Source organism: Myotis nattereri (assembly GCF_964212035.1).
Source record: "Myotis nattereri genome assembly, chromosome: 13".
In the NCBI taxonomy this organism is placed as follows: Eukaryota; Metazoa; Chordata; class Mammalia; order Chiroptera; family Vespertilionidae; genus Myotis; species Myotis nattereri.
In genome coordinates this window covers 44969995-44995051 of record NC_138088.1, presented here as the reverse complement: position 1 = coordinate 44995051, position 25057 = coordinate 44969995, and the positions used below count along the sequence as shown (strand labels likewise).

Here is a 25057-nt window from a genome sequence, read left to right as displayed (position 1 = left end):
CTTTTTTTTTTTTTTTGCTGCCATTAATAGTGCTGCAATAAACATTCTTGGCTGTGTCATCTTGTTTACATGTGTGAGAGAATTCTACACCTAGGGAATTCTTAGGTATAGGGTAAAAGGATTCTCAACTTTATTACATAATGCTAAATTGTTTTCCAAAATACTAAATACAAAATTCCCATTAGATTGCCAGAGTCCCATGTTGCCATGTCCCTTACAAACATTGATATTGTCAGACTTTTAATTTTAAAACAAAATTAAATTTCATTTTAATTTCCTATTAACTGATTTTAAGTGAGTTGAATTTCTTTACATTCATTTATTATAAGGTGTCTTTCTGCACATTGCTGTTTATATCCATTCTTTTTTTCTGTTGGCTTGTTTGCTTTTCTGTCATTGGTTTGTAGCTCTCTGTACTTTATACTAATCCTCTCTTAGTTATGGTATCGCAAATATCTTCTTGCTGTATGGTTTCTCTTTACTTTTTGTTGTGCAGAGGTTTTACGTTTTCATTAAAACTTTTTTATGTGAAAAATCTTAGTCCTATAGAAAACTGCAATATACCTTATACCTTTCATCTGGACTGATCAGTTGTTAACGTTTTGCCACATTGACTATCTTTCATATCTGCATTTTTTTCCTGAACCATTTCTTTAAAATCCTCACCTGAGGATATATTTATTGATTTTAGAGAGAGGGAGGGAGAGGGAGAAAGAGAGAAACATCGATGTAATCGCTGTATGTGCCCTGACCAGGAATCAAACCTATACCTTTTTGGTATACGGGATAATGCTCCAATCAGCTGAGCCACCTGGCCAGGGCGCCCCCCCCCCCCCGCCCCCCACGAACCATTTAAAAGCAAGTTGCAGACATCATGACAGTTCAGACCTCAAAAGATTTACTTGATTAACCCTGGCTGGTTTGCTCAGTGGTTAAAATGTTGGCCTGTGGACCCAAGGATCATGATTTCGATTCCCAATCAAGGGCACCATACCTCATTTGGGTTGCAGGTTCCCCAGCCCTAGTCAGGGCAACCAATCAATGTGTGTGTCTCTCTCTTAAGTCCATGATTCTCTCCTCCCCTCCTTCTTTCCTTCCACTCTCACTCGAAATGAGTGGAAGAAATGTCCTTAGGTGAGGATTAAAAAAAAAAAAATTTACTTGAATGTCCTAAGAACAAGGATTTCTACAAAACTATAATACAATTATCGCATTTAATATGGATGCAGCTTTATTATCTAATATCCAGTGCACATTGAAAATTTCTCAGTGGTCCCAATAATGACCTTTATAACTATTCTCCAACTCTATCCCTAGTCTAGGATCTAGTCATAGATCAGGAATTGTATTTAGTTCCCATGTCGTTCTAGTTACTTTCAACCCACAAAAAGTCCCCAACTTTTTGTTTGCATAATACTGATACTAGTATATTTGAAGAGTCCAGGCCAGTTGTCTTGTATAATGTCCCTCAGTTTGGATTTGTCTCATCATTTCTTCATGTTTTGTTTCAGATGGAATGTTTTGGCAGGAATACGTTTTAAATTTTAGTATAGCCAAATTTGCCCATCTTTTTTTTTTTTTTATGGTTTGTGTTGTCTTTTATCCAAGAACATCTTCCCCTGCCCTGGCTGGTGTGGCTCAGTTGGTTGGGGGTCATCCCATGCACTGAAAGGTTGCCTGTTCAATTCCCAGTAGGGGGTGGGTCCATGTTTCCCTTTACATTGATGTTTCTCTCTCTCCCTCCTCCTTTCTCTCTCAAAATCAATAAAAAAATATTTTTAAAGCCTTACCTACCTTGATGTCATATGGCTGTTCACCTCTATTTTCTTCTAAAACTTTAATGGTGTAGCTTTACATATTTAGGTTTATATATGCTGTTATTTCTTAGCCTACCTTTTAACATGGTTCATTTAGCATGTGTTTCACATTCTTTTTTTTTTTTTTTAATCTTCCCCCAAGGATATGTTTATTTTAGGGGGTGAGGGGAGGGAGAGAGAGACAGAGAGAGAGAGAGAAGAGGAGGAGAGCCCTAGCTGGTTTGGCTCTGTGTATAGTGCGTCAGCTTGCAGACTGAAGGGCCCAGGTTCAATTTTCAGCGAAGGGCAAATGTTCAGGTTGTGGGCTTGATCCCCAGTGGGGGAACTAGGAGATGTCAGGAAAAAAACACACCTACAAATAGGACATTAGATGTAGAATAATTAGATTGACATGAAAAAAATGTGTAAAATTGTACAGCTCTTGGCACCTATTGGGTACTCTGAAGTTTTGACTCTGAAAGTAGAAAGCTATTATAACATTCCTCCAAACATCAAGTACTGTATTGTGCAGAGGTTGCAGTATTAAACACTGTGGGCTCTAGCATTATAAATAATTTATTAAGGTCTATGTGTCAGCTACTATACTTAGCACCTTGCACTTATTGATGCATTGAATCTGACCATTTTGGAGTGGAAGAAACTGAAGTGATTTTGTAATTTGTTTAGTCATAGAGCTCATTAGCGCTGGAGCCAGGTTTGAACCCACACAGTGTAGCTCCAGAATCTGCACGCTTCATTGCAAGTATAATTCTATGACCTTGGTTAAGTTATTTAACTTCCCTATACTGTTTTCTTCTTTGTATAATGAAGATAGTAGTACCTAATTCATACTGTTGTGAGATCAGTTAGATAAAATATGTATAGTGCTTAGAATAACACATGAAAAGAAGTGACCACTTAATAAATGGTAGCCATTATTATTTCAGCATTATTAAGGCATTGTATGAATGCCTATCCCTGACTTTTTGCCAGGAAAAGGTGGAGATACAGTGGTGATTATTTCTGCCTTTCTGATTTCTCTCTCTCTCTCTCTTTTTTAAATATATTTTATTGATTGTTTTACAGAGAGGAAGGATGAGGGATAGAGAGTTAGAAACATCGATGAGAGAGAAGCATCGATCGGCTGCCTCCTAACACCCCCTACTGGGGATGTGCCTGCAACCAAGGTACATGCCCTTGACCAAAATCGAACCCGGGACTCTTCAGTCCCCAGGCCGATGCTCTATCCAGTGAGCCAAACCGGCGAGGGCTGATTTCGCTCTCTTTTTATTTTGTAAGAGGAAAGATAACAGTTAAAGTTGAATGGTGAGTAGAAGCTTATTTGGTAAGAGAATGAATTCTTTTAAATATAAAGCAGAATTTTTTTTTTTTTAATCCTCACTTGAGGATTTTTTTTTTTTCCCATTGATTTTCAGAGAGAGGAAAAGACAGAGAGAAACACTGATGTGAGAGAAACACATCGATTGGTTGCCTCCTGCACGAGCCCTGACCAGGGCCCGGACTGGGGAGGAGCCTGCAACCTAGGTATGTGTCCTTAGCCGGAATTGAACTCGGGACACTTCAGTCCACAGGCCAATGCTCTATCCGCTGAGCCAAATCAGCCAGGGCTAAAGCAGAATTTTTTGCTTTTTAAAAGAATATTTAAGAATTATTACTAAAGGCACAAATTATATATTGGCTGAATGTAAAAACTAGCTCTGTTACCTTTATGCTTTTGAAAGACATTAATTAATTATAGCAATACTAGAGGCCCGTTGCACAAAGAGATTCGTGCAATAGGCCTTCCTTTCCCCTGGCTACCGGCACCGGTTTTCCTCCAGCACCCGGGACCCAGGCCTTCACTCCGGCCGCAGTGGAGAAGCCAAGCCTCTTCAGCCTTCAGTCTCTGCTCCGCCGGAGCCTTCAGTCTTCGCGCTGTTCCTGCATATGCAAATTAACCATCATCTTTGTTGGGTTAATTTCCATACTCATCCAATTGGCTGGTGGGCATAGCGGAGTGACACCAATTTGCATGTTTCTCTTTTATTAGTGTAGATTTCGAAAAAATAGATGGCATACTACCTATCTTCAAGCCCAATCTTTTAAAATGTTTTCTTTACATACCCTCTTATTTCTTTGTGTCAGTATCCATGTTACTGAAGGTCTGACATTACTCAAACCATCCTTTGGAAGTGACCTTAATATGTAGAACAGATAAGTAGCATTCTGTGTGGTATGGCAGAGAATGGAATTCTAGGAGTAACAGCAGTAGAATGTTCAGGAGAACATGACAAGTTCAGGTCTTTTTTGTATAATTTTGAAACTTTAGGAAAATGGAAATTTATATTTTTCTAGTCACAGTTTCAGATTAGAGATTGGAACATGTTTTGCTTGAAGAAGAAAAACACATTGTCAAGGCAACAGGTACTGCATTTCTCACTTGACAAGGTTTCTCAGTTTTATTTTCCACCAGTGTACAAGAAACTTCTTGTTCAAAGGCCTGATGTTAAAACATTAGCAACATACTGTGTTAATCAAGCCAAGGATCTTAGCATTTATGAACCAAGAGTAAGATTTCACAAAGATTTATTTAGACTCAGTGGTTCTCAACCTTCCTAATGCCGCGACCTTTTAATACAGTTCCTCATGTTGTGGTGACCCCCAACCATAAAATTATTTTTGTTGCTACTTCATAATGGTAATTTTGCTACTGTTATGAATTGTCATGTAAATATCTGATATGCAGGATGTATTTTCATTGTTTGCGACCCACAGGTTGAGAACTCTGATTAGAGCATTAAAAGGAACTTGTACAATATTCTTGCATTTTCAGGCTTACACAGAATTAGCTTCTGAAAGGCAAAGAGCTCAAGTCTAGAGGTTTGAGTTTTATTTCTGCCAGTGTGTAGCAGACCGTTTAAGAAACTGGGGATGTCTAGTAGCAAACACAGGAAGCCTCACCCTCTTGGAGCTTATAATTTAGAGAAAGGGACTAACAGTGCGCACACTCTCAAATATATTATGTCTGGAAGTGTTAATGTGCAAAAAAGAAAAATAAAGCAGGGTTAGAGAATAGCAAGTGATGTGTGTGGGTAGATAAGTGTGATTTTATTAATTTAAATTTGTTAGCCTTCTGCATCACTTGATGTGCAAACTGAAGTTGGCCTTTGATTGGAATGTTATAGTACAACGTGAGGCAAATTACATAAAGAACTCTGAATGAGCCCAGTGTGGCTCAGTTGGTTGAGTGTCATCCAGTGCACCTAAAGGTTGCCAGTTAGATTCCCAATTGGGGCATATGCCTGGCTTTCTGGTTTGGTCCCCTTGTAGGTGTGTGAACGAGGCAGCTGATCAATGTTTCTCTCTCACATTCATGTTTCTCTCCCCCTCTCTTCCTCTCTCTAAAATCAATAAAAACATTTAAATCATTAAAAAAAAACTGAATGAGAATAGCAAAATGAAAAATGAACAAAACCCCTTTGTCATGAACTGCTTAAAACTATTTACTCATGTGTCAAGGACTAAGGTTATCAAGGGCTTTGTGTAAAATGTGCCTACTTAGTATGCTACCAGGCATGCAAATGGAGGATATAGCTTTAACTATTTTTCTTCTATAAAGTAAACCAGGGTTGGGAACCTTTTTTCTGCCAAGGGACATTTGGATATTTATAACATAATTCGAGGGCCATACAAAATTATCAACCTAAAAATTAGCCTGCTATATTTGGTCAAACATTTAATTACTAGTAACTCACCCCTAATGCCTTGGCAGGGCCAGACCAAATGATTCCCTGTGGGCCAGATGTTCCTCACACCTGAAGTTAACTTTTTTACTGGGTGTAATATGCAATTAAAGTTGTATTTATGAAAACCAAAATAAGCCCTGGCCAGGTAGCTCAGTTAGTTCCATCCATTAGAGTACTATACAAGAATCAACCAACGAATGCATAAGTAAGTGGAACAACAAAATCCATGTTTTTCTCTCTCTCCTGTCGCTCTTGCTCTTACCCTCCCTCCCACACCCTCCTTCCTTTCTCTCTAAAAAAATCAAGCCCCTACTTACCTCAGTGGTTGAGCATTGGAGTTGACCTATGAACCAAGAGGTCACGGTTTGATTCCTGGTCAGGGCACATACCTGGGTTGCCGGCTAGTTTCCCCCTGGGGACCTGTAGGAGGCAGCCAATCAATGATTCTCTTCATTGCTGTTTCTACCTCTTCTCTGAAATCAATAAAAAAAAAATCAATTAAAAAAAAAGACTAAAATAAATTTCAGGTTGGTTGAGAAAGTTTGAAGAAACCATTCAAAATTTGTTCCAAATGGGGTGGAGGGATGGGTTAAAAGGGGTCGATGTGGGGGGGGGGGGCGAGAAAATGGGGACATATACTTAAAACAATAAAGACTTAAAAAGAAATTTGTTTCAAAGTAGTGTTCAGTGTTCTTAGGATGAGAATGGTTGATTATAAAACTTATAAATTTCAAGTTTTATATTTCACAAAATCCAATGAAGTTTAATAAAACACTGAGTTCATATTTACTTACTAGTATTATTTTATTATCTATATTGACAGATTTAATTCCATTGAAAATTGAATATTTGTTAGGGCCTTCCCACAGCCGAAGGTATTGAGAAAATCAGATCAGTAGTCCTCCAGGGTGAAGAAAACATGACTTTTTGGCTCATTCTCTATAAATTTCTGTGTGTTTGTTTAATGCACATACTATATTGGAGATACATGTTCAAAAGTTTTCCCAATGGAATGTTACTAAAAAAAATTTGTCTAAATCACAGCGGCATGATAATGCCAAAATATATTCTGTCAGGGCTCTGAGTTTTGGAGTAGAGGATATTTCAATGCTAATTAAATATATTTGGGTCACTAAAACAAGCAAAAAGAAAAATGAATATATGATTCAAACTGCCATATGTATTAAACCCTTTGCCTGATGATAGGCCTTTAATATATATTATATTTAAGTGCTACTCCTTTCCAAGTGACTTACTGATGTGACCTGAAACAGACATTTAAAATGGCTTTATTAACCAGGCTGCAGGTTGCTAATAACCAGGCTTACCCCACAGTTTCAGTTACTCTTGCTTCCTGTTTTTAGCAGTTGCCTGGAGCTGTTGGGGCAGCTGGTTTCCCTTTCTTTGGGGGAAGGTGATGTTAGTGATGAAGGAAACTGTGTATTTGCCTGTGAAATATTTTTAAAGTGTGACACTATAATATTTTAAATGTTTAAGAGTTTATTTCAGTTGTTATTCTTCAGGTACACTACTTTGCACGCTGGATATTTTATATTAAAACAGAATTATCTAACTGTACCATGTACCACTATTGTTTGAAAGGAACTAAAATTAGAGCTTTTTTATTTAATATTAGCTGCTGCTGTACTTATTGAAAAACTACTCTTAAGCTTGACACTGTAAACAGGTGACAAGTGAAATGTTTACCTACTTTTTGGAACTCTTGGTTTTTTGTTGTTTTTTTTGCTAGATGATAAACAATCATCTTTAATTTTATTGTTACTATGAAATATAGTTAAGCTTAGATAGACTGTTTCTGGATAGAGTTCAAAAGTCTGTCATAATAATGTTATGACATGCTAGATAAAATAATAGGAAAACTGTCATTTGAGAAATTGTTTGAAGATACCGATTTAAGAAAATGTCACCCTTTTAGCTTCACATAAATGTGTACCCCATTTTAGTGATAATATGGTCATTTAATTATGTTTATATTTTTAGTTGAATAAAATTTTGTGTGACCTTTGCTGAGACTATAAGTTGAATTTTTGAAATAAAATATATTTATTTTACCCTGGCCTGTTTGGCTCATTGATTAGAATATTGGCTCTCAGACCTAAAAGTCATGGGTTCAATTCCCAGTCAAGGCCATGTACCTCAATTGCAGGTTTGATCCTCAGCCCTGGTCAAGCTGCATGTGGAGACAACCAGTCAATGTGTCTCTCTCTCTCTCTTTCTCACCGTCACCCTCCCCTCCCTTTTGCTGTATCTAAAAAAAAAAAAAAAAAAAAAATCAATAGAAAAAAGATCCTCAGGTGAGGATTAAAAAAAGGATACTTTTCTTAATCCATGAGTGATACAAGAAAGTACTTTGAGTTTTTCCTGCAAATAATTTGAAGAAAGTAATTTTAAAAATGAGAGAAATCTCTTCTTAGTGTAATTACTACCTCTAATTTGTTAGGAATGAGAAAAAAAAGCCTGACTTTAAAAAATAGTTTTATTGAAGTATAAATATGTGTAACAATCTGCACATATTTAGAACGTGCTGTAAGTTTTGACATATGGAGACACCTGTGAAACAGTCACTATAATCAAGGTAATGAACATACATCATCCCCCAAAGTTTCCTTGGGGCCCTTCCCAGCCTTACTGTTCCACCCCAGGCAACCACTGATCTGTTTTCTGTCACTATAAATTAGTTTTCATTTTTTAGAATTTTATGTAAATGGAATCATTTTTTTTTCTTTCACTCAGGATAATTTTGATATTTAGGTTGTATACCAGTAGTTCATTGCTTTTTATTGCATAGTAGTATTCTATTTTATGAAGTACCACAATGGCTCCTTTAACCTGTTCATAAGACCTTTAACCTGTTCATAAGACATTTGGGATGTTTTCAGTTTCTGACAATTACAAAGCTGCTATGGAATATTTGTCTATAAGTCTTAATATAAATATATGCTTTAATTTCTCTTGGATAATTAGGAGTAGAAAGGTTGGGACATAGATACAGATTTAACTTTTAAAGAAATGGCAAATATTTTTTCAAAGTGTTGGTCCCATTTTTATATACTCATCAGCAGTGTATTAGAGTTCTAGTTGCTGTGTATCCTCACCACATTTGGCATGGTCGGTCTTTTTTTTTAACTGTTTTTATTGATTTTTGGAGAGAGAGGAAGGAAGAAGGAGAATAAGAGAGAAAGGTCACTGTGGGAGAGAAACATTGATCCCATCACAAATCCAGACTGGGGGCTGAACCTGCAATCTGGTCATGTGCCTTGACCGGGACTCGAAACTGCAACACTTCAATGCATGGGATGACGCTCAGCCAACTGAGCCACAACAATCAGAGCACGTCTTTAATTTTGAATGTTCTAATAGGCATATAGTGGAATCTCACTGTGGTTGTAATTTGCATTGCCCTGATGATAAATGATGTTGAACACCATTCCATGTGCTTATTTGCCATCTAAATATCTTTTTTGATGAAACATCTGTTGAAATCTTTTGCCTATTTTTTAATAATTGGATGTTTGTCTTACTGCATTTTGGGAGTTCTTTATATATTCTGGATACAAGTCCTTTTATCAGATACGTGATTTGTAAATATTTTCCTCCAGTTTATCTACTTCTCCCCCACAGGAGAGATAGATAACATTTTAATGGAAACACAATTATATGAAAATATAATTTTGTTATGTTTACTTCCTAAGGGAATAAAGTATTTTAAATGTTTTACATCACTCATATAAACCATAATATACAAAACAGATTAACATGATTTATAATGCTAATCTTATGGTGAGTTGATTTATTGTGTTATTTTATATGTCACTCCCTCATTTTTACTCAGGTCTCTGAACAAATATTACCTCCTCATAGAGGCCTTCGAAGGTTTTCCTATTTACAATATGACCACTATCATTGTTTATTTCCTCACCTTATTTATTTGATTCATCCTATATACCACCAGTCGCTACCTGACACAATCCTCTATAATAAAAGCCTAAATAGGCTAAGTGTCCAGTCAACCAGTTGGCTGTTCAACCAATCAAAACATAATATGCTAATGATATGCTAAGGCCACTCAACTGCTTGCCATGACATGCACTGACTGCCAGGGGGCAGATGCTCCAACTGGTATATTAGCTTGCTGCTGGGGTCTGGCTGATCTGAACTGAGCAAGATGGGCCAGACACACCCTGGAGCCCTCCCACAGCCCCTCCCCGGCTGGCCAACCTCCTGCATCTCTCTCCGGCCCTGATTGTGTACCAGCCTGGCCTGTGCCCTCTCACAATTCAGGACCATTCGGGGGATGTTGGAGAGCCGGTTTTGGCCTAATCCCACAGGCCAGGCCAAGGGATCCCACTGGTGCACAAATTCGTGCACTGGGCCTCTAGTGTATATTTGATTACTCTCTGACTCCTCCACTAAAAAGTAAGCTCCTTTAGGCCGAGAACTTGTCTCCTTTTTTGTAGTTTATCTTTTCCTTCTCTTTTTTTGGTTTGCTTTTTAAATTACGTTTATTTAGCATATGTACACTTAAAAGATAAATTGCCCTCTGATCCCACCTAGCAGAAAATATGCACAAACCCAGGGTATATACAAGGGAAGGGGCATGTGGCCCCAAGTTAGTGGTTGGGATGGTGGAATCCTGTGAGTCAAGCCTCAGTCAGGAGAGGGCTGGACTGAAGTGTCAGGCAGACTGAAGCTCCTGCTGCTGGACCTGAAATAAGCATGTACCATAGCCAGAGGTCTGTTTGATGCCCTTGATGTAGTAGCGCTGCCAGCCCTGCCACGTCCTCTCCTCAGGAACAGGGTTTTTCGGTTTTCCTTCTCTTAACAGTGTCTTTTGAAGAGCAGAAGTTTTAGATTTTGGTGAAATCTAATTTATAATTTTTTTTTTTTTATCAATTGTGGGGGCTTTTTGGTGATGGCACTAAGGATTTTGATGAACTCAAAAGCTCAAAGGTTTTCTCCTATTTTTTTTTCTAGAAGTTTTATAATTTTAGATTTAACATTTAGGTCTATGATCCATTTTGAATTAACTTAGTATCTCTGTTGTCTTTTTAGCTATAGCATTTTGGTGTTATTTTGGTGATTGTTTTAGGGTGTATGCGGTGTATGCTATGCATCTTGACCTTGTCACAGTCTGCTTTCACGTAATATACTATGTCTCTTTCATAATTTTAGATTTTACATTTAGGCCTATGATCCATTTTGAATTTACTTTTTTTTCCTTTTGATTCTTTATTGTTTAAAGTATTACATATGTCTCCCCTTTCCATCCTTGACCTCTCCTAGCCCGCCCCCACCCCCCAGCACATGCCCTCACCCCCCCCCCCCCCCGGCCCCCGTCTGTGTCCATTGGTTATACTCATATGCATTCATACAAGTCCTTTGGTTGATCTCTTATCCCCTCACCCCCCGCCTTCCCTCATAGGTTGGACAGTTTGTTCGATGCTTCTATGACTCTTGTTCTATCTTTGGTTATCAGTTTATGTTGTTCATTATATTCCACAAATGAGTGAGATCACGTGATATTTATTTTTCTCTGACTGTCGTATTTCACTTAGCATAATGCTCTCCAGGTCCATCCATGCTGTTGCAAATGACAAGAGTTCCTTCTTTTTTACAGCAGCGTAGTATTCCATTGTGTAGATGTACCACAGTTTTCTTATCCACTCATCTGCTGATGGGCACTAAAGCTGTTTCCAGATCTTAGCTATGGTAAATTGTGCTGCTCTGAACATAGGGGTGCATATATCCTTTCTGATTGGTGTTTCTGTTTTCTTGGAATATATTCCTAGAAGTGGGATTACTGGGTCAAATGGAAGTTCCATTTTTAATTTTTTGAGGAAACGCCACACTGTTCTCCAGAGTGGCTGCACTAGTCTGCGTTCCTACCATCAGTGCAAGAGGGTTCCTTTTTCTCTGCATCCTCGCCAGCACTTGTCGTTTGTTGATGATAGCCATTCTGACAGGTGTGAGGTGGTACCTCGTTGTTTTGATTTGCATCTCTTGGATGATTAGTGACTTTGAGCATGTTTTCATGTGTCTCCTGGCCTTCTGTATGTCCTCATTTGGAAAGTGTCTAGTATTTAGGTCCTCTACCCATTTTTTTTTTTTTATTGGATTGTTTATCTTTCTATTGTTAAGTTGTATGAGTTCCCTATAAATTTCGGGGATTAAACCCTTATCGGAGATAACATTGGCAAATATGTTCTCCCATGCAGTGGGCTTTCTTGTTGTTTTGTTGGTTTCTTTTGCTGTGCAGAAGCTTTTTATTTTGATATAGTCTCATTTGTTTATTTTCTCCTTAGTTTCCATTGCCCTGGGAGTTGTGTTGGTAAAGATATTGCTACGACATACGTCTCCTGTTTTGTTGCCTATGGTTTCTTCTAAGATTTTTATGGTTTCCCGTCTTATGTTTAAGTCCTCTATCCATTTTGAGTTTATTTTTGTGTATGTTGTGAGTTGGTGGTCTAGTTTCATTTTTTTGCATGTATCGGACCAATTTTACCAACACCATTTATTGAAGAGACTGTCTTAACTCCATTGTATGCCCTTGCCTCCTTTGTCAAATATTAATTGAACACAATGGCTTGGGTCAATTTCTGGGTTCTCCGTTCTGTTCCATTGGACTGTATGTCTGTTCTTGTGCCAGTACCAGGCAGTTTTGAGGACAATGGTTTTGTAGCATAGTAGGAGCTTGATATATCTGGGATTGTGATCCCTCTAACTTTGTTCTTTCTCAAGATTGCTGCAGCTATTTGGGGTCTTTTTTTGTTCCAGATGAATTTTTGGAGAGTTTGTTCTAGGTCTTTGAAGTATGCCGTTGGTATTTAATGGGAATTGCATTGAATCTATAGATTGCCGTGGGTAGTATGGGCATTTTAATGATGTTTATTCTACTGATCCATGAACACAGTATATTCTTCCATTCATCCTCTGTCTCTTTTTTCAGCGTCCTGTAATTTTCTGAGTAAAGGTCTTTTACCTCCTTGGTTAAATTTATTCCTAGGTATCTTAATTTTTTTGTTGCAATGGTAAATAGGATTGTTTTTTTAGTTTCTCTTTCTGTGAGTTCATTATTGGTGTATGAAAAAGCCATAGATTTCTGGGTATTAATTTTGTATCCCACTACATTGCCAAATTCATTTATTCTAGTATTTTTTTGATGGGGTCTTTAGGGTTTTCTGTGTACAATATTATGTTACCTGCGAATAATGACAGTTTTACTTTTTCTTTACCTATTTGGATGCCTTTTATTTCTTCTTGTCTGATGGCTATGGCTAGCACTTCTAGTACTATGTCGAACAGGTGTGGTGAAAGTGGGCATCCTGTCTTGTTCCTGTTATTAGCGGAAATGGTTTTAGTTTTTGCCCATTGAGTATGATGTTGGCTGTAGGTTTGTCATATAAGCCTTTTATTATGTTGAGGTATTATCCCTCAATTCCCACTTTGCTGACAGTTTTTATCAGGAAAGGGTGTTGGATTTTGTCAAATGCCTTTTCTGCATCAATTGATATGATTGTGTGGTTTTTGTCTCTCTGTTTATGTGATGTATCACGTTCATTGATTTGCAGATATTGTACCAGCCTTGCATCCCTGGAATAAATCCCACTTGGTCATGGTGTATGACAGTGGTTCTCAACCTTCGTAATGCCACGACCCTTTAATACAGTTCCTCATGTTGTGGTGACCCCAAATTTCATTGTTACAAATTGAACATAATTAAAGCATCGTGATTAATCACAAAAACAATATGTAATTATATATGTGTTTTCCGATGGTCTTAGGCGACCCCCAAAGGGGTCGCGACCCACAGGTTGAGAACCGCTGGTGTATGATTTTCCAATGTAATGCTGGATCCGATTTGCTAGAATTTTCCTGTGGGCACAGCCTTCACTGCATCCCATAAGTTTTATGTTGTGCTTTTGTTTTCATTTGTGTCTTATTTTCTAGTTTTCATTGTGATTTCTTCTTTGACCCATTGGTTATTTACGAGTGTTGCTTAATTTCCACATATTTGTGAATTTTATAGTTTTCCTTGTTATTGATTTCTGGCTTCCTTCCATTGTGTAGGAGAAGATACTTTGTATGGGTCAGTTTTTAAAACATTTATTGTTTAAAGACTTGTTTTGTGGTTGAACCTAATGTTATCCTGGATAATGTTCCATGTTTACTTGAGAAGAATGTGTATTCTGTATTGAGTGTAGTCTATATATGTCTGTTAGGTTTAGTTAGTTTATGGTGTTCAAGTCCTTTATATCCTTATCAATATTCAATCTTTGATGTTCTCTCCATTATTGGAAGTGTAGTATTGAAGTATCCAACTATTATGGTAGAACTACCTGTATTAATATTTGCTTCATACATTTTGGGGCTGTGTTGTAGGGTGCATATATGTTTACAATTGCTATGTCTTCTTTGCAAATTGACCCTTTTGTCAACATAATGCATTCCTTTGTCTTGTAACAGTTTTGGACTTAAAAGTAAGTTTTGTCTGATAGTAATAATATAGCCACTTTGGCTCTATTTGGTTATTATTTGCATAGAATATCTTTTCCTATCCTTCCCGTTTCAATTTCAGTGTGTGTCTTTGGATCTAAAGTGAGCCTCTTGTAGACAACATATAGTTGAAGTATTTTTTTTTTAATATATTTTTATTGATTCAGAGAGGAAGAGAGAGGGAGATAGAAACATCAGTGATGAGAGAGAATCATTGATCGGCTGCCTCCTGCACGCTCCCTACTGAGGATTGAGCCTGCAACCCAATCATGTGACCTTGACCGGAATCAAACCCTGGACCCTTCAGTTCGCAGGGCGACGCTCTATCCACTGAAGTAAACCAGCTAGGGGCTGGAGTATGAATTTTTAATTTTTTTCTGTCAATCTCTGCTTTTTGCTGGGGGAGTTGAAATCAGTTACATTTAAAGTAATTACTGATAAGGAAGGACTTACTTTTGCCTTTTGCTGTTTGTTTTCTGAGTGGCATATTTTTGGTTTCTCATTTCCTCCATTACTGCCACCTTTTGTGTTTAGTTGATGTTTTTACTGAACTGTTTTAATTCTTTTCATCCATAAATTTTAATAATATTGTATTTTTATTCAGTTTAAAATAATTTATAATTTCTCCTTTGATTTATTCTTTGACCAGTGGGTTATATAAAAGTGTGTTATATAGTTTTCAGATAGTTGGGAATTTTCCAGATATTTTTCTGTTATTATAATTTAACTTCATTATGACCAGTGGACAGAATTTAATTTATAAGACTTGACTTTTAAAAAAATGTGTTGAGACTTGTGTTATGGCTTAGAATATGATTTATTTTGGTAAATGTTCTATGTGTACTTGAAAAGAATGTATATTCTGCAGTTGTAAGGTGGACTATTTTATAAAGGTCAATTCTGACAAGTGGATGATAGTGTTCAGTCTTTTCTATCCTTTTTTTTTTTTCTTAACCCTCTCCTGAGGATATTTTTCCATTGATTTTTAGAGTAAAGGGGAGGAGGAGAGACAGAGAAAGAGAAACATCAATGTGAGAGAGATACATTGATTGGTTGCTTCCCACACACACCGTTACCACACACACTGTTACCATGGCCGGGATCAAGCCTGCAACTCGGGTACATGCCCTTGACTGCAATCGAACCCAGGATGCTTCAGTCCACGCGGTGATGCTCTATCCACTGAGCCAAACCAGCTAGGGCTCTTTCCTATCCTTAACTGATATTCTCTCTACTTGTTCCGTTAGTTATTGAGAGGTTATTTAAATCTCCAATTATAATTGTGGATTTGTTATTTTTTCCTCACAGTTTTATCTGTTTTTGCTTCGTGTATTTTTTTAAAAAATATATTTCTTTATAGATTTCAGAGAGGAAGGGAGAGGGAGAGAGAGATAGAAACACCAATGAATCATTGATTGGCTGCCTCCTGCACACCCCCTACTGGGGATCGAGCCTGCAACCCAAGCATGTGCCCTTGGCCGGAATCAAACCTGGGACCCTTCAGTCTGCAGGCTGACACTCTGTCCACTGAGCCAAGCTGGCTAGGGCTGCTTCATGTATTTTAAAGCTCATGTTATTAGATGTACATAAGCATTTATGATTATTATGTGCTGTTGATAAGTTGACCTGCTAACATTAAGAAACGGGCCTCCTTATTCCTGGTAATATTCTTTGATCTGAAGTATACTTTGTTTAATAGTAATATAACCATTCCAGCTTCTTTTTGATTGGGGTGTGTAGATATTGTAAATTTAATGTGATTTTTAAAAATATGGTTGAGTAAAATTCTATCACCTTGCTCTTTTTCCAGTTGTCCTATTTGTTCTTTGTTTTCCTTTTCTCTCTTTATCTCTTATTTTGGGTTGATTATTTTGTTTCCAGATTATAATCTTTTTCTAGCTATAACGTTTTGGTGTGATTTTGGTGATTGTTTTAGGGTGTATGGTATGCATCTTTACCTTGTCACAGTCTGTTTTCAAGTGATATTATATGATTTCACTAGAGGCCCAGTGCATGAAATTCGTGCACAGGGGGTGGGGGGGGGGTGGGGGTCCTCTTAGCCCAGCCTGCACCCTCCAATCTGGGACCCCTTGGGGGATGTCTGACTGCCGGTTTAGGCCCAATTCTGGGGATTGGGCCTAAACCGGCAGTCGGATATCCCTCTTACAATCCAGGACCACTGGCTCCTAATTGCTCACCTGCCTACCTGCCTGATCGCCCCTAACTGGCCCCCCTGCCAGCCTGATCACCCCTAACCGCCTCTGCCTGCCAACCTGATTGCCCCCAACTGCCCCCTCCATCCCCCACCGGCCTGGTCACCCCTAACTTCCCCTCCCCGCCCCCCTGCCAGCATGGTGGTTCCTTACTGCCCGCCCTGCCTGCCTGGTTGCCCCCAACTTGGCCTCTTGCCAGCCTGGTCGCCCCTCACTGTCCCCCCTGCTGGCCTGGTTGCCCCACACAGTCTGCTGTTTAGTCAGCCCTCTCTCACCCCCCTGCCGACCTGGTCACCCCACACAGCCTGTTCGGTCGTCTGTGTGGTTGTTTCGGATGTGATGGCCCCTGGCTCTTTATATATATATATATATAGATAGATATATTCTGTAAGAATCTTATAATACTGTGTTTCTATTTTGCCCCTACCCACTTTTGGGCTATTGCTGTCATATATTTGACTTACACATGTGTTATACACCTCACAGTACATGGTTATTACTTTTGCTTCAAACAATTACTTTTTAAAAAGATTTACTAGTAGGAAAAAATTTTAAAATATTTATCCATTCCTTTGTGTAGTTGATTTCCTTTTTGTATTATTTTCCTCTTACCTGAAAGACTTCCTTTAAAATTTTTTTTTAGTCTGCTGGTGATGAATTCTTTCAGCTTTTGTATGTCTGAAAAATTTTTTATTGCATTTTTATTCCTGAATGGTATTTTTGCCAGGTAAAGAATTCTAGGTTGACACTTTTTTCTTTTAGTATTTTAAGGATGTTTCTCTACTTTCCTCTAGTTATACTGTTTCAGATGAGAAATCTGCTTTTTTCTTTTCTCTTCAGCCTTTTTTAAGCTGGAAATTCAGTTTTATTTAATTTTTCTTGAATATTTGCTTCTTTAAAACAGGTTTTTAATTTTTCAATTACACTTGACATTCAATACTCTATTAGTTTTAGGTATATTGCATAGTGGTTAAACATTTATATAACTTATAAAGTGATCCCCTCAAGCCTAGTACTCACCTGGTACCATACATAGTTATTACAATGTTATTGACTGTATTCCTTATGTTGTACCTTACGTACCCATGACTATTTTGTAACTGCCATTTTGTACTTAATCCCTTCACTGTTTTCACCCAGCCTCCCCAACCCTCCTTCTATCTGGCAACTCTGTTTCTATGAGCCTGTTTTGTCAAAGATTGGTATTTTAATAAAATGTTATTAAATTCCTTATCTTTTTTTTTTTTAAATATATTTTATTGATTTTTTACAGAGAGGAAGGGAGAGAGATAGAGAGTTAGAAACATCGATGAGAGAGAAACATCGATCAGCTGCCTCCTGCACATCTCCTACTGGAGATATCCCCGCAACCCAGGTACATGCCCTTGACCGGAATCGAACCTGGGACCCTTCAGTCCGCAGGCTGACGCTCTATCCACTGAGCCAAACCGGTTTCGGCTTAAATTCCTTATCTTAAAGAGGATATTTTTCATCCTTATTTAAAACTATTTACATATGAAAATCTTAAAAATATAAATGAAACCTATAACTGTCTAGTTTTAAGGTATTTAAAGTAGACAGTTGTTCACCTTGTTTTGTTATTATTTTTTAAAATATATTTTTATTGATTTCAGAGAGGAAGGAAGGAAGAGAAAGAGATAGAAACATCAATGATGAGAGAGAATCATTGATCGGCTGTCTCCTGTACACCCTCTACTGGGGATCAAGCCTGCAACCTGGGGATATGCCCCATTAGGAATGGAACCATAACCTCCTGATCCATAGGTCGATGCTCAACCACTGAGCCATGCCAGCTGTGCTGAAAAATAAATTTTATATAAAAATGTAAATGTATGATAAAATTAGAAATCAAATATTCATTACTTATTTTTGAACCACTTTTGATTGAGCTTAGTTTATTGATTTAGAAATTGTTTACTTTGCACATTTTGAAACATTAACTAAAAGTTATATATTTTCATAAATCTGTCATCTCGGTCCCTTTTCTAGAATTTAGGATTAAAGTTAGTTATGCTTTATTATTTTGAAGTGATGTATATGATCTTTCTGGATAGAAATCATCATATGAAACATTTTCCTTAATTTGTGTGCTTTAGAAGTGTCAGTATATTTTTTAGTATATTTACTATATTCAATACATTGCAGCAGATAATTATATCAGGCAGTTGTAAAATAAAGTTTTTCTGATTTTTAAGAAATCAGATGTCAGCCGGTCCGGTGTGGCTCAGTTGGTTGGGTGTTGTCCTAGTATGCACTAAGAGGTCACCGGTTCTATTCCCAGTCAGGCTACATGCCCAGGTTGCTAGTTTGATCCCCGGTAGGGTGTGTGTGTGCAGGGAGGCAGCCGATCAATCAATCAATCTCTCTCTCTCTCTCTCTCTCTCTCTCTCTCTCCCATCTCCCCTCCACTCTAAAAATCAATGGAAAAAATATCCCCAAGTGAGGATTAACAAAAAATAAATTTAAAAAAATGTATTTTTAAAAATCAGGTATCATTATTAAGCTTCTAAGTTACAATACTGATTTTCTTTTCTAGAATTCAGCGTACAATTAAAATGACAACCTCCTGGAGTGATCGGTTACAGAATGCAGCAGATCTGCCTGCTAACATGGATAAACATGCCCTGAAAAAGTATCGGCGAGAAGCCTATCATCGGTAAGTATTTTGTCTATTTAATCCTCAAAACAGCTTTGTAAAGTGTACACATATTATCTTTATTTTACAGATAATGAAATAAATGTTCAGAGAAGTTAGGTAATTTATCCTAGATTATATAGCGAACTTATGGCTCAAGTCTAGTCCAAAGTCTAGACTTTTAATCAGTAGTACACCATACTGCTACTGCTGCCTTTTTAAATTTCTCACTGCTACTTATTACTAAAAAATAAAAGTTCTTAATAGCAGTCTTCAGCTGCTAGAAAATTGCACCTTAATGAGAATGACATTCTTAATAGACATTTACCACAAACTGGTTATAATTTTTAAATAGATTTTTAAAATTGTCTACTGACTACTGTGTGTTATATGAATGTGGATAATCTGGGTATTAACAATGTTTCTTATATTGATTTAAATACAAAATTTTCTCCAAATTCTTTTTCCTTTAAATGTTTAAAATGCATTTTCAGTTTATTTGCCACTTTTAATACACTTATTTGAATGGCTGCTTCTGTTAAAATCAGGGGTGGGGAACATCTGGCCCACAGGTCATATAAGGCCCGCAAAAAATCATTTGATCTGTCCCTGCCAAGGCATCAGGGGTCAGTTAATAAAATGTTTGACCAAATATAGCAAGCTAATCTTTAAGTTCATAATTTTGTATGGCCCTTGAATGATGTTATAAATATCCATATGGCCCACCCATGACCTAAAGCTTATGTAACTAAGATACTTGGAAGCAGACACTACATTTAGGAATCATTTGTTTTTAGACAAAAATTAGAAGTTTATGCTTTCAGTGAATTTGTAAGTTAGAAAGATCTGGGCCCTTCTAGAACTATCTCTACTTCCATTTTAAGGAAAACCAGGGATAAGTAGAAATGCCTGGTGCTAAAAAGTATTGCTAAAAAGTTGTATGGGAACTTTAGAAAGTCTACAGTTCATAATTACTTAATCTGTTTTGGGGCTAGAGGAAATATTACTTTTAAAATCTTGCTGGAAACATGTCTAAAATAGTTTATACAGGTAATTTAAAATAATCCTGAACCCAAAAAAGAACTCTGATTCCATTCTTCTCTGTGTACAAACTTGGTCAGAATTAGGTAACATTTTGTTATTTCAGAAGAAAATATATATATATATGTATATGTAGTATATATTATTATTGATTTCAGAGGAAGGGGGGGGAGAGAGAGAGAGAGACAGAGAGAAAGAGAGAGAAAGAGAGAGAAAAATGAATGATGAGAGAGAATCATTGATCAAGCCCACAACCTGGAATGTGCCCTGACTGGGAATTGAACCGTGACCTCCTGATTCATAGGTTGATGCTCAACCACTGATCCATGTGGCGAGAGCAAGAATTAATATTTTGAACACAATAGTTATTTGATATTGAATGATTTGAAAGTTAATTATTGTATCACTAGTTGGTTTTTAAAGTAGACTGGTGACATTTGTCTGATGGTAGGTCACTCACTGTGTAGCTTTTTATAAATTTTATTTACCACTAGAGGCCCAGTGCACAAAAATTTGTGCACTTCGGGGGGGTCCCTCAGCCCGGCCTGTGCCCTCTTGCAATCTAGGACCCCTCGGGGGATGTCCACCTGCTGGCTTAAGCCCACTCCCCAGGGGAATGGGCCTATGCTGGCAGTCAGACATCCCTCTGGCAGCCTGGGAGCCCTCGGGGGATGTCCACTTGCCAGCAGGGAGCAGGCCTAAGCTGCATTCGGACATCCTTAGCGCTGCTGAAGAGGCGGAAGAGGCTCCTGCCACCACCGCTGTGCTGGCAGCTGGCAGCCTGGCTTGTGGCTGAGCAGAGCTCCCCCTATGGAAGCACACTGACCACCAGGGGGCAGTTCCTGCATTGAGTGTCTGCCCCCTGGTGGTCAGTGTGTGTCATAGTGACCAGTCATTCCCAGTCGTTTGCTGTTAGGGTCAATTTGCATATTACCCTTTTATTATATAGGATAATATTAATGTTTACATTATAAAAATGTAATATAAAGACAAATATTGTAAGTATTACTTTAATTGTATAATAATCATTTGAAAACTACAACTTTAAAAAACAAAGTTTTGTATTCAAATCAATTAATTCATGATATAAACAAACTTTGATCACTTTTCGTGATAACCTTCTTCCCAACCTGTGTTACATTCCTGGAAGAATGCAAACGGTGAACTTTGGACTTCCCCAAAATGTTCTAATTTTTGTACTCAGTTTAAAACATACTGCCTTTTTCAAATTCCAAGTAATCTTTTCTGCTTTTTGTGTTTATGTTCATTGGGAATGCTCATAACTTCTACATTCTTGGTTTGGTTTAGTCAGAGAGGTTTTCTATTTTCTCACCATTCAAAACAATTTTAAATATTTATTGAATGAGTTGAACAATATAGCTTCATGCAGTGGAAGCCATTTTTTTGCATCATCTTCATCCAACAAATATTTATATTTCACATACTCCTAGAGCTCAAGAATGTGAGCTGACAACAAATCTCTGTCTTAACAAGGTAGAAGCTCCAGTCCATCCCACTGTAGGCAGTATGCCCATTTACTTTGTTTTATGCCGCCAGTGTTCTGTTTTGATCATTTAGTGGTGTAAATCTACCAGAGAAAGAAAAATAAGCCATATTTATACTAGTGGTATGCGTTAGGAACCAAAAAGTTTACATAATGTTAATAATCAAGATCTACAGGAAATGCACACAATAGATTTTATCTACTTTAAAAATGTAAATGTCTGATGAGAGATACAGAGTATGTTTGATACATTGGACATAGGAACATTAGTGACGATGATAAGATACAAGGTTATGACACTGTCTCTGATATTAATTATAAGCAGTGAAAAATAAAAAACAGTTGGAGTTAGAGTCAGAAGTGTAGGGATCCGGTTTTGTGATAATGTGATCTCAGGGAGGCCAATTTGGTTTTGTCATCTGTACACAGATGGTATTAAAAACTTTATGCTCAATAATGTTTGTTGCAAATTACTAATTGCTTACTTGGGATCTCATGATCCACAATTGCATGTTAGAGTCTTTAATCAACTGATCTATAAGTGAAACAAACGGGCTGAGCATTTACTGAACAAACTCCCAGCAGGTCATGATTTCAGCCCTCATGACAATTCTCTGATGTTTGTTTATTCATAGGAAACAAGGTATTTCGTAACAAATTGATCTATTAAGCAGAAACATTTGCTGACTGTGTAGCATTTCTAGATGTTAGGCTGCTGTTATTCCTTAAACCTGAATAAGTAGAAACATTTCAGGTTCCCATCAAGGTAAAGACTCAAAGTGATACTAATGATTCTCTACAATGTGTGAGACATGTTTTTAGATATGCATGGGAATTAAAGTCAGAGTTGATGTGTATCTATATAAATAAAACATAACTTGCCTTTGGGAGAGATTTTTATGGAGAGATGTGTTTTATACTTTCTGTTCAATGGAAACAAGGGTTAGGATTATGCAATGAAGAGAGATCATCTGGTAAACATCAAGTGTCCTAATTGTGTTTGATGTCATAGAGCTGAGTGTACTTCTGACTCATTTGGAATGATATTTCCTGGAAGATTTTAGACAGGCTTAACCCCCAACATTCTTCATGTAGTTGAATGCAATTTTAAATAATAGAAATAGAAAAAGCATCTTCATGGGTTTGAATATTTAGATCATTTAAAACATTTTTCTTTTTTTATTGTAGTAAAGTATACACAACATAAAGTTTATCATTTTCACTGTTTTTAAGTGTTCCCTGGTATTAAATACATTCACATTGGGCAGTTGTCACCACCATCCATCTCTGTAACTGTTTTCATTTTTAAAATTGGAACTCTATACCTATCCCATATAATAAAGGGCTAATATGCAAATTGACCGAACAGCAGAACGACCCATCGCTATGATGAGCACTGACTACCAGGGGGCAGACCCCCACCCCCCACCCCCACCCAGTGCACAAATTTGTGCACTGGGCCTCTAAACAATTACTCCCCATTCTCCCCTTCATCTAGCCCCTGGTAAACATCCACCATTATACTTTGTCTTTATGATTTTGACTATTCTAAGTACCTCATATAAGTGGAATCATAGAGTATTTGTCTTTGTGACTGGCTAATTTCACTTATTGCAGCATATTGCAAAATTTCCTTTTAATATAAAAAATTGGGATTTTGAACTCAAAGTATTTGCTTTTATTAATTAAAAATTTTAAATAGAAACCATTTAGAAGACATTTATTTTAGTTTTCTAGTTAAGTCAATTTGTACTTACTCTGTTTCCAGGACATTTTATTAAAGACATTTATTGGAGATGGTTATTATTTATCATTGGCTAAATTAGGCAGACCATTCTGATCATTTGTCATAAACTGTACATTGTATGTGATATCTAGAATTCACTTTTAGAAGCTGAATATTTTTATTTATTATTTTTTAAATATTTTTATTGATTTCGGAGGGGAAGGGAGAAGGCGAGGGAGAGAGAGAAACATCAGTGATGAGAGAGAATCATTGATCGGCTGCCTCCTGCATGCTCCCTACTGAGGATTGAGCCTGCAACCCAGGCATGGTCAACACTCCACCACTGAGGCACTGGGGCCTGGCGAAGCTGAATACTTTTAGTTAAATAAATGAATATCTAACTTCCAGCTTTTTTCCTGCTTAATATTAGTCTTCTAAAAATTTCAGTATGGAAATGACGGTCATATGTCATGATTAAGAAATTATTCTTTGCCGGGGTCCAGCCCCAGCGGTCCAGGGGTTCCCAAAGGTGTGGACGGAGTTGGCGAAGAATGTTTTACACAGAGACAACATTCAGAACTCTCTAGTCTCCGTGGATCTTCCTGTGCCTGGCTGAGGCCACAGAGAATGATCCCAAGGCAAGCTGAGCCTTTATTTTTATAGTCAGAGGTAAACAAGGTAGTGGTTACCAAAGTTACACTGTTCTTGTGAGTTTCACTTGTTTTTGTTCTTGTTGCACTTCCCTCAGCCCATTAGCTTCCCAGGTAAGATCTAGGGAGCGTTATAAGGTCAAGCCTAATTATGCTTAAGAGGACTGTGTCCTCTAAGCTGGGACTTGTTTGTGACTTTGCCAACAGGTCAGTCCGAGGCTTAACCCTATAGAGGCTCCCCACAATTCTTCAGAATATATGACTCTTCTTCCATTTCCTTATTATAATTGTTGAGTCTTCTAGGCCGAAGATAATCATCAGGCCAAACCCTTCATTGACATATGTTTTGCTCTATGGTCAGAAGATAGGCTGAACTGCTCAGATGTTATAGTGGCTTGAAGGGGGTAGGTTAGATAAGTACCTCTTAAAACAGTTCCTTGATTATTTCCGGAAGAGAACCAAGATGGCGGCATAGGTTAACGCCGGAGTTTGCTGCTTTGAACAACTACTTCAAAAGTGAAACTAAAAGATGGAACGGACATCACCCAGAACCACTGGAACGCTGGCTGAGTGGAAGTCCTACAACTAGGAGGAAAGAGAAACGCATACGGACACTCAGAGGCGGCGCAGTGCTGAAGTCAAATTCTGAGGTGCAGAGGGCGGGGTTGGTGTTTTCGATTGGGAGGGAGTCACAGACTCTGAGCTCCAGATACTCAAACGGGAGAAGCAGGACTGTCTGGCTTCGGTCAGAGCGAGTGCAGCTTTCTCTCCGAGCTTTGCAGCGGGTGCTGGGACTCAGAGAGGCAGAGCCCCTGGGGACAGGACTGAGAGCCATAACTACTCTCTCCGGCCCACCCTGTTGATCCTGTGCGACCCGCCCCGTCCAAGCCCTGCACAGAGGCATTTGCCGGATAGCCTCAGGCAAACGCCAGATTAGCACCTCCCTAGAGGACAGAAGTTCTCTCACTGCAGACACAGCTGATTCTCATAGCCACTTGGCCTGGAGGTCAGACCCTCCCTGGTATTAGCTACAACAATCAAGGTTTAACTATAAGACTGTGCACAAAGACCACTAGGGGGTGCACCAAGGAAGGATAACAAAATGCGGAGACAAAGAAACAGGACAAAATTGTCAATGGAAGATATAGAGTTCAGAACCACACTTTTAAGGTCTCTCAAGAACTGTTTAGAAGCCGCCGATAAACTTAATG

General features: G+C 37.9%; 1 protein-coding gene across 5 annotated transcripts in view; it reads left to right on the top strand.

Annotated features, from left to right (window-relative positions):
- Nucleotides 1-25057, top strand: part of NT5C2 (5'-nucleotidase, cytosolic II) — a 143857-nt gene that overhangs the window by 59827 nt on the left and 58973 nt on the right. For all 5 annotated transcript variants that reach the window (XM_081104633.1, XM_081104632.1, XM_081104635.1 and 2 more), the window contains exon 2: nucleotides 18827-18946. In XM_081104633.1, the coding sequence (XP_080960759.1) occupies nucleotides 18827-18946 (120 nt within the window). The remainder of the gene's footprint in view (nucleotides 1-18826; nucleotides 18947-25057) is intronic.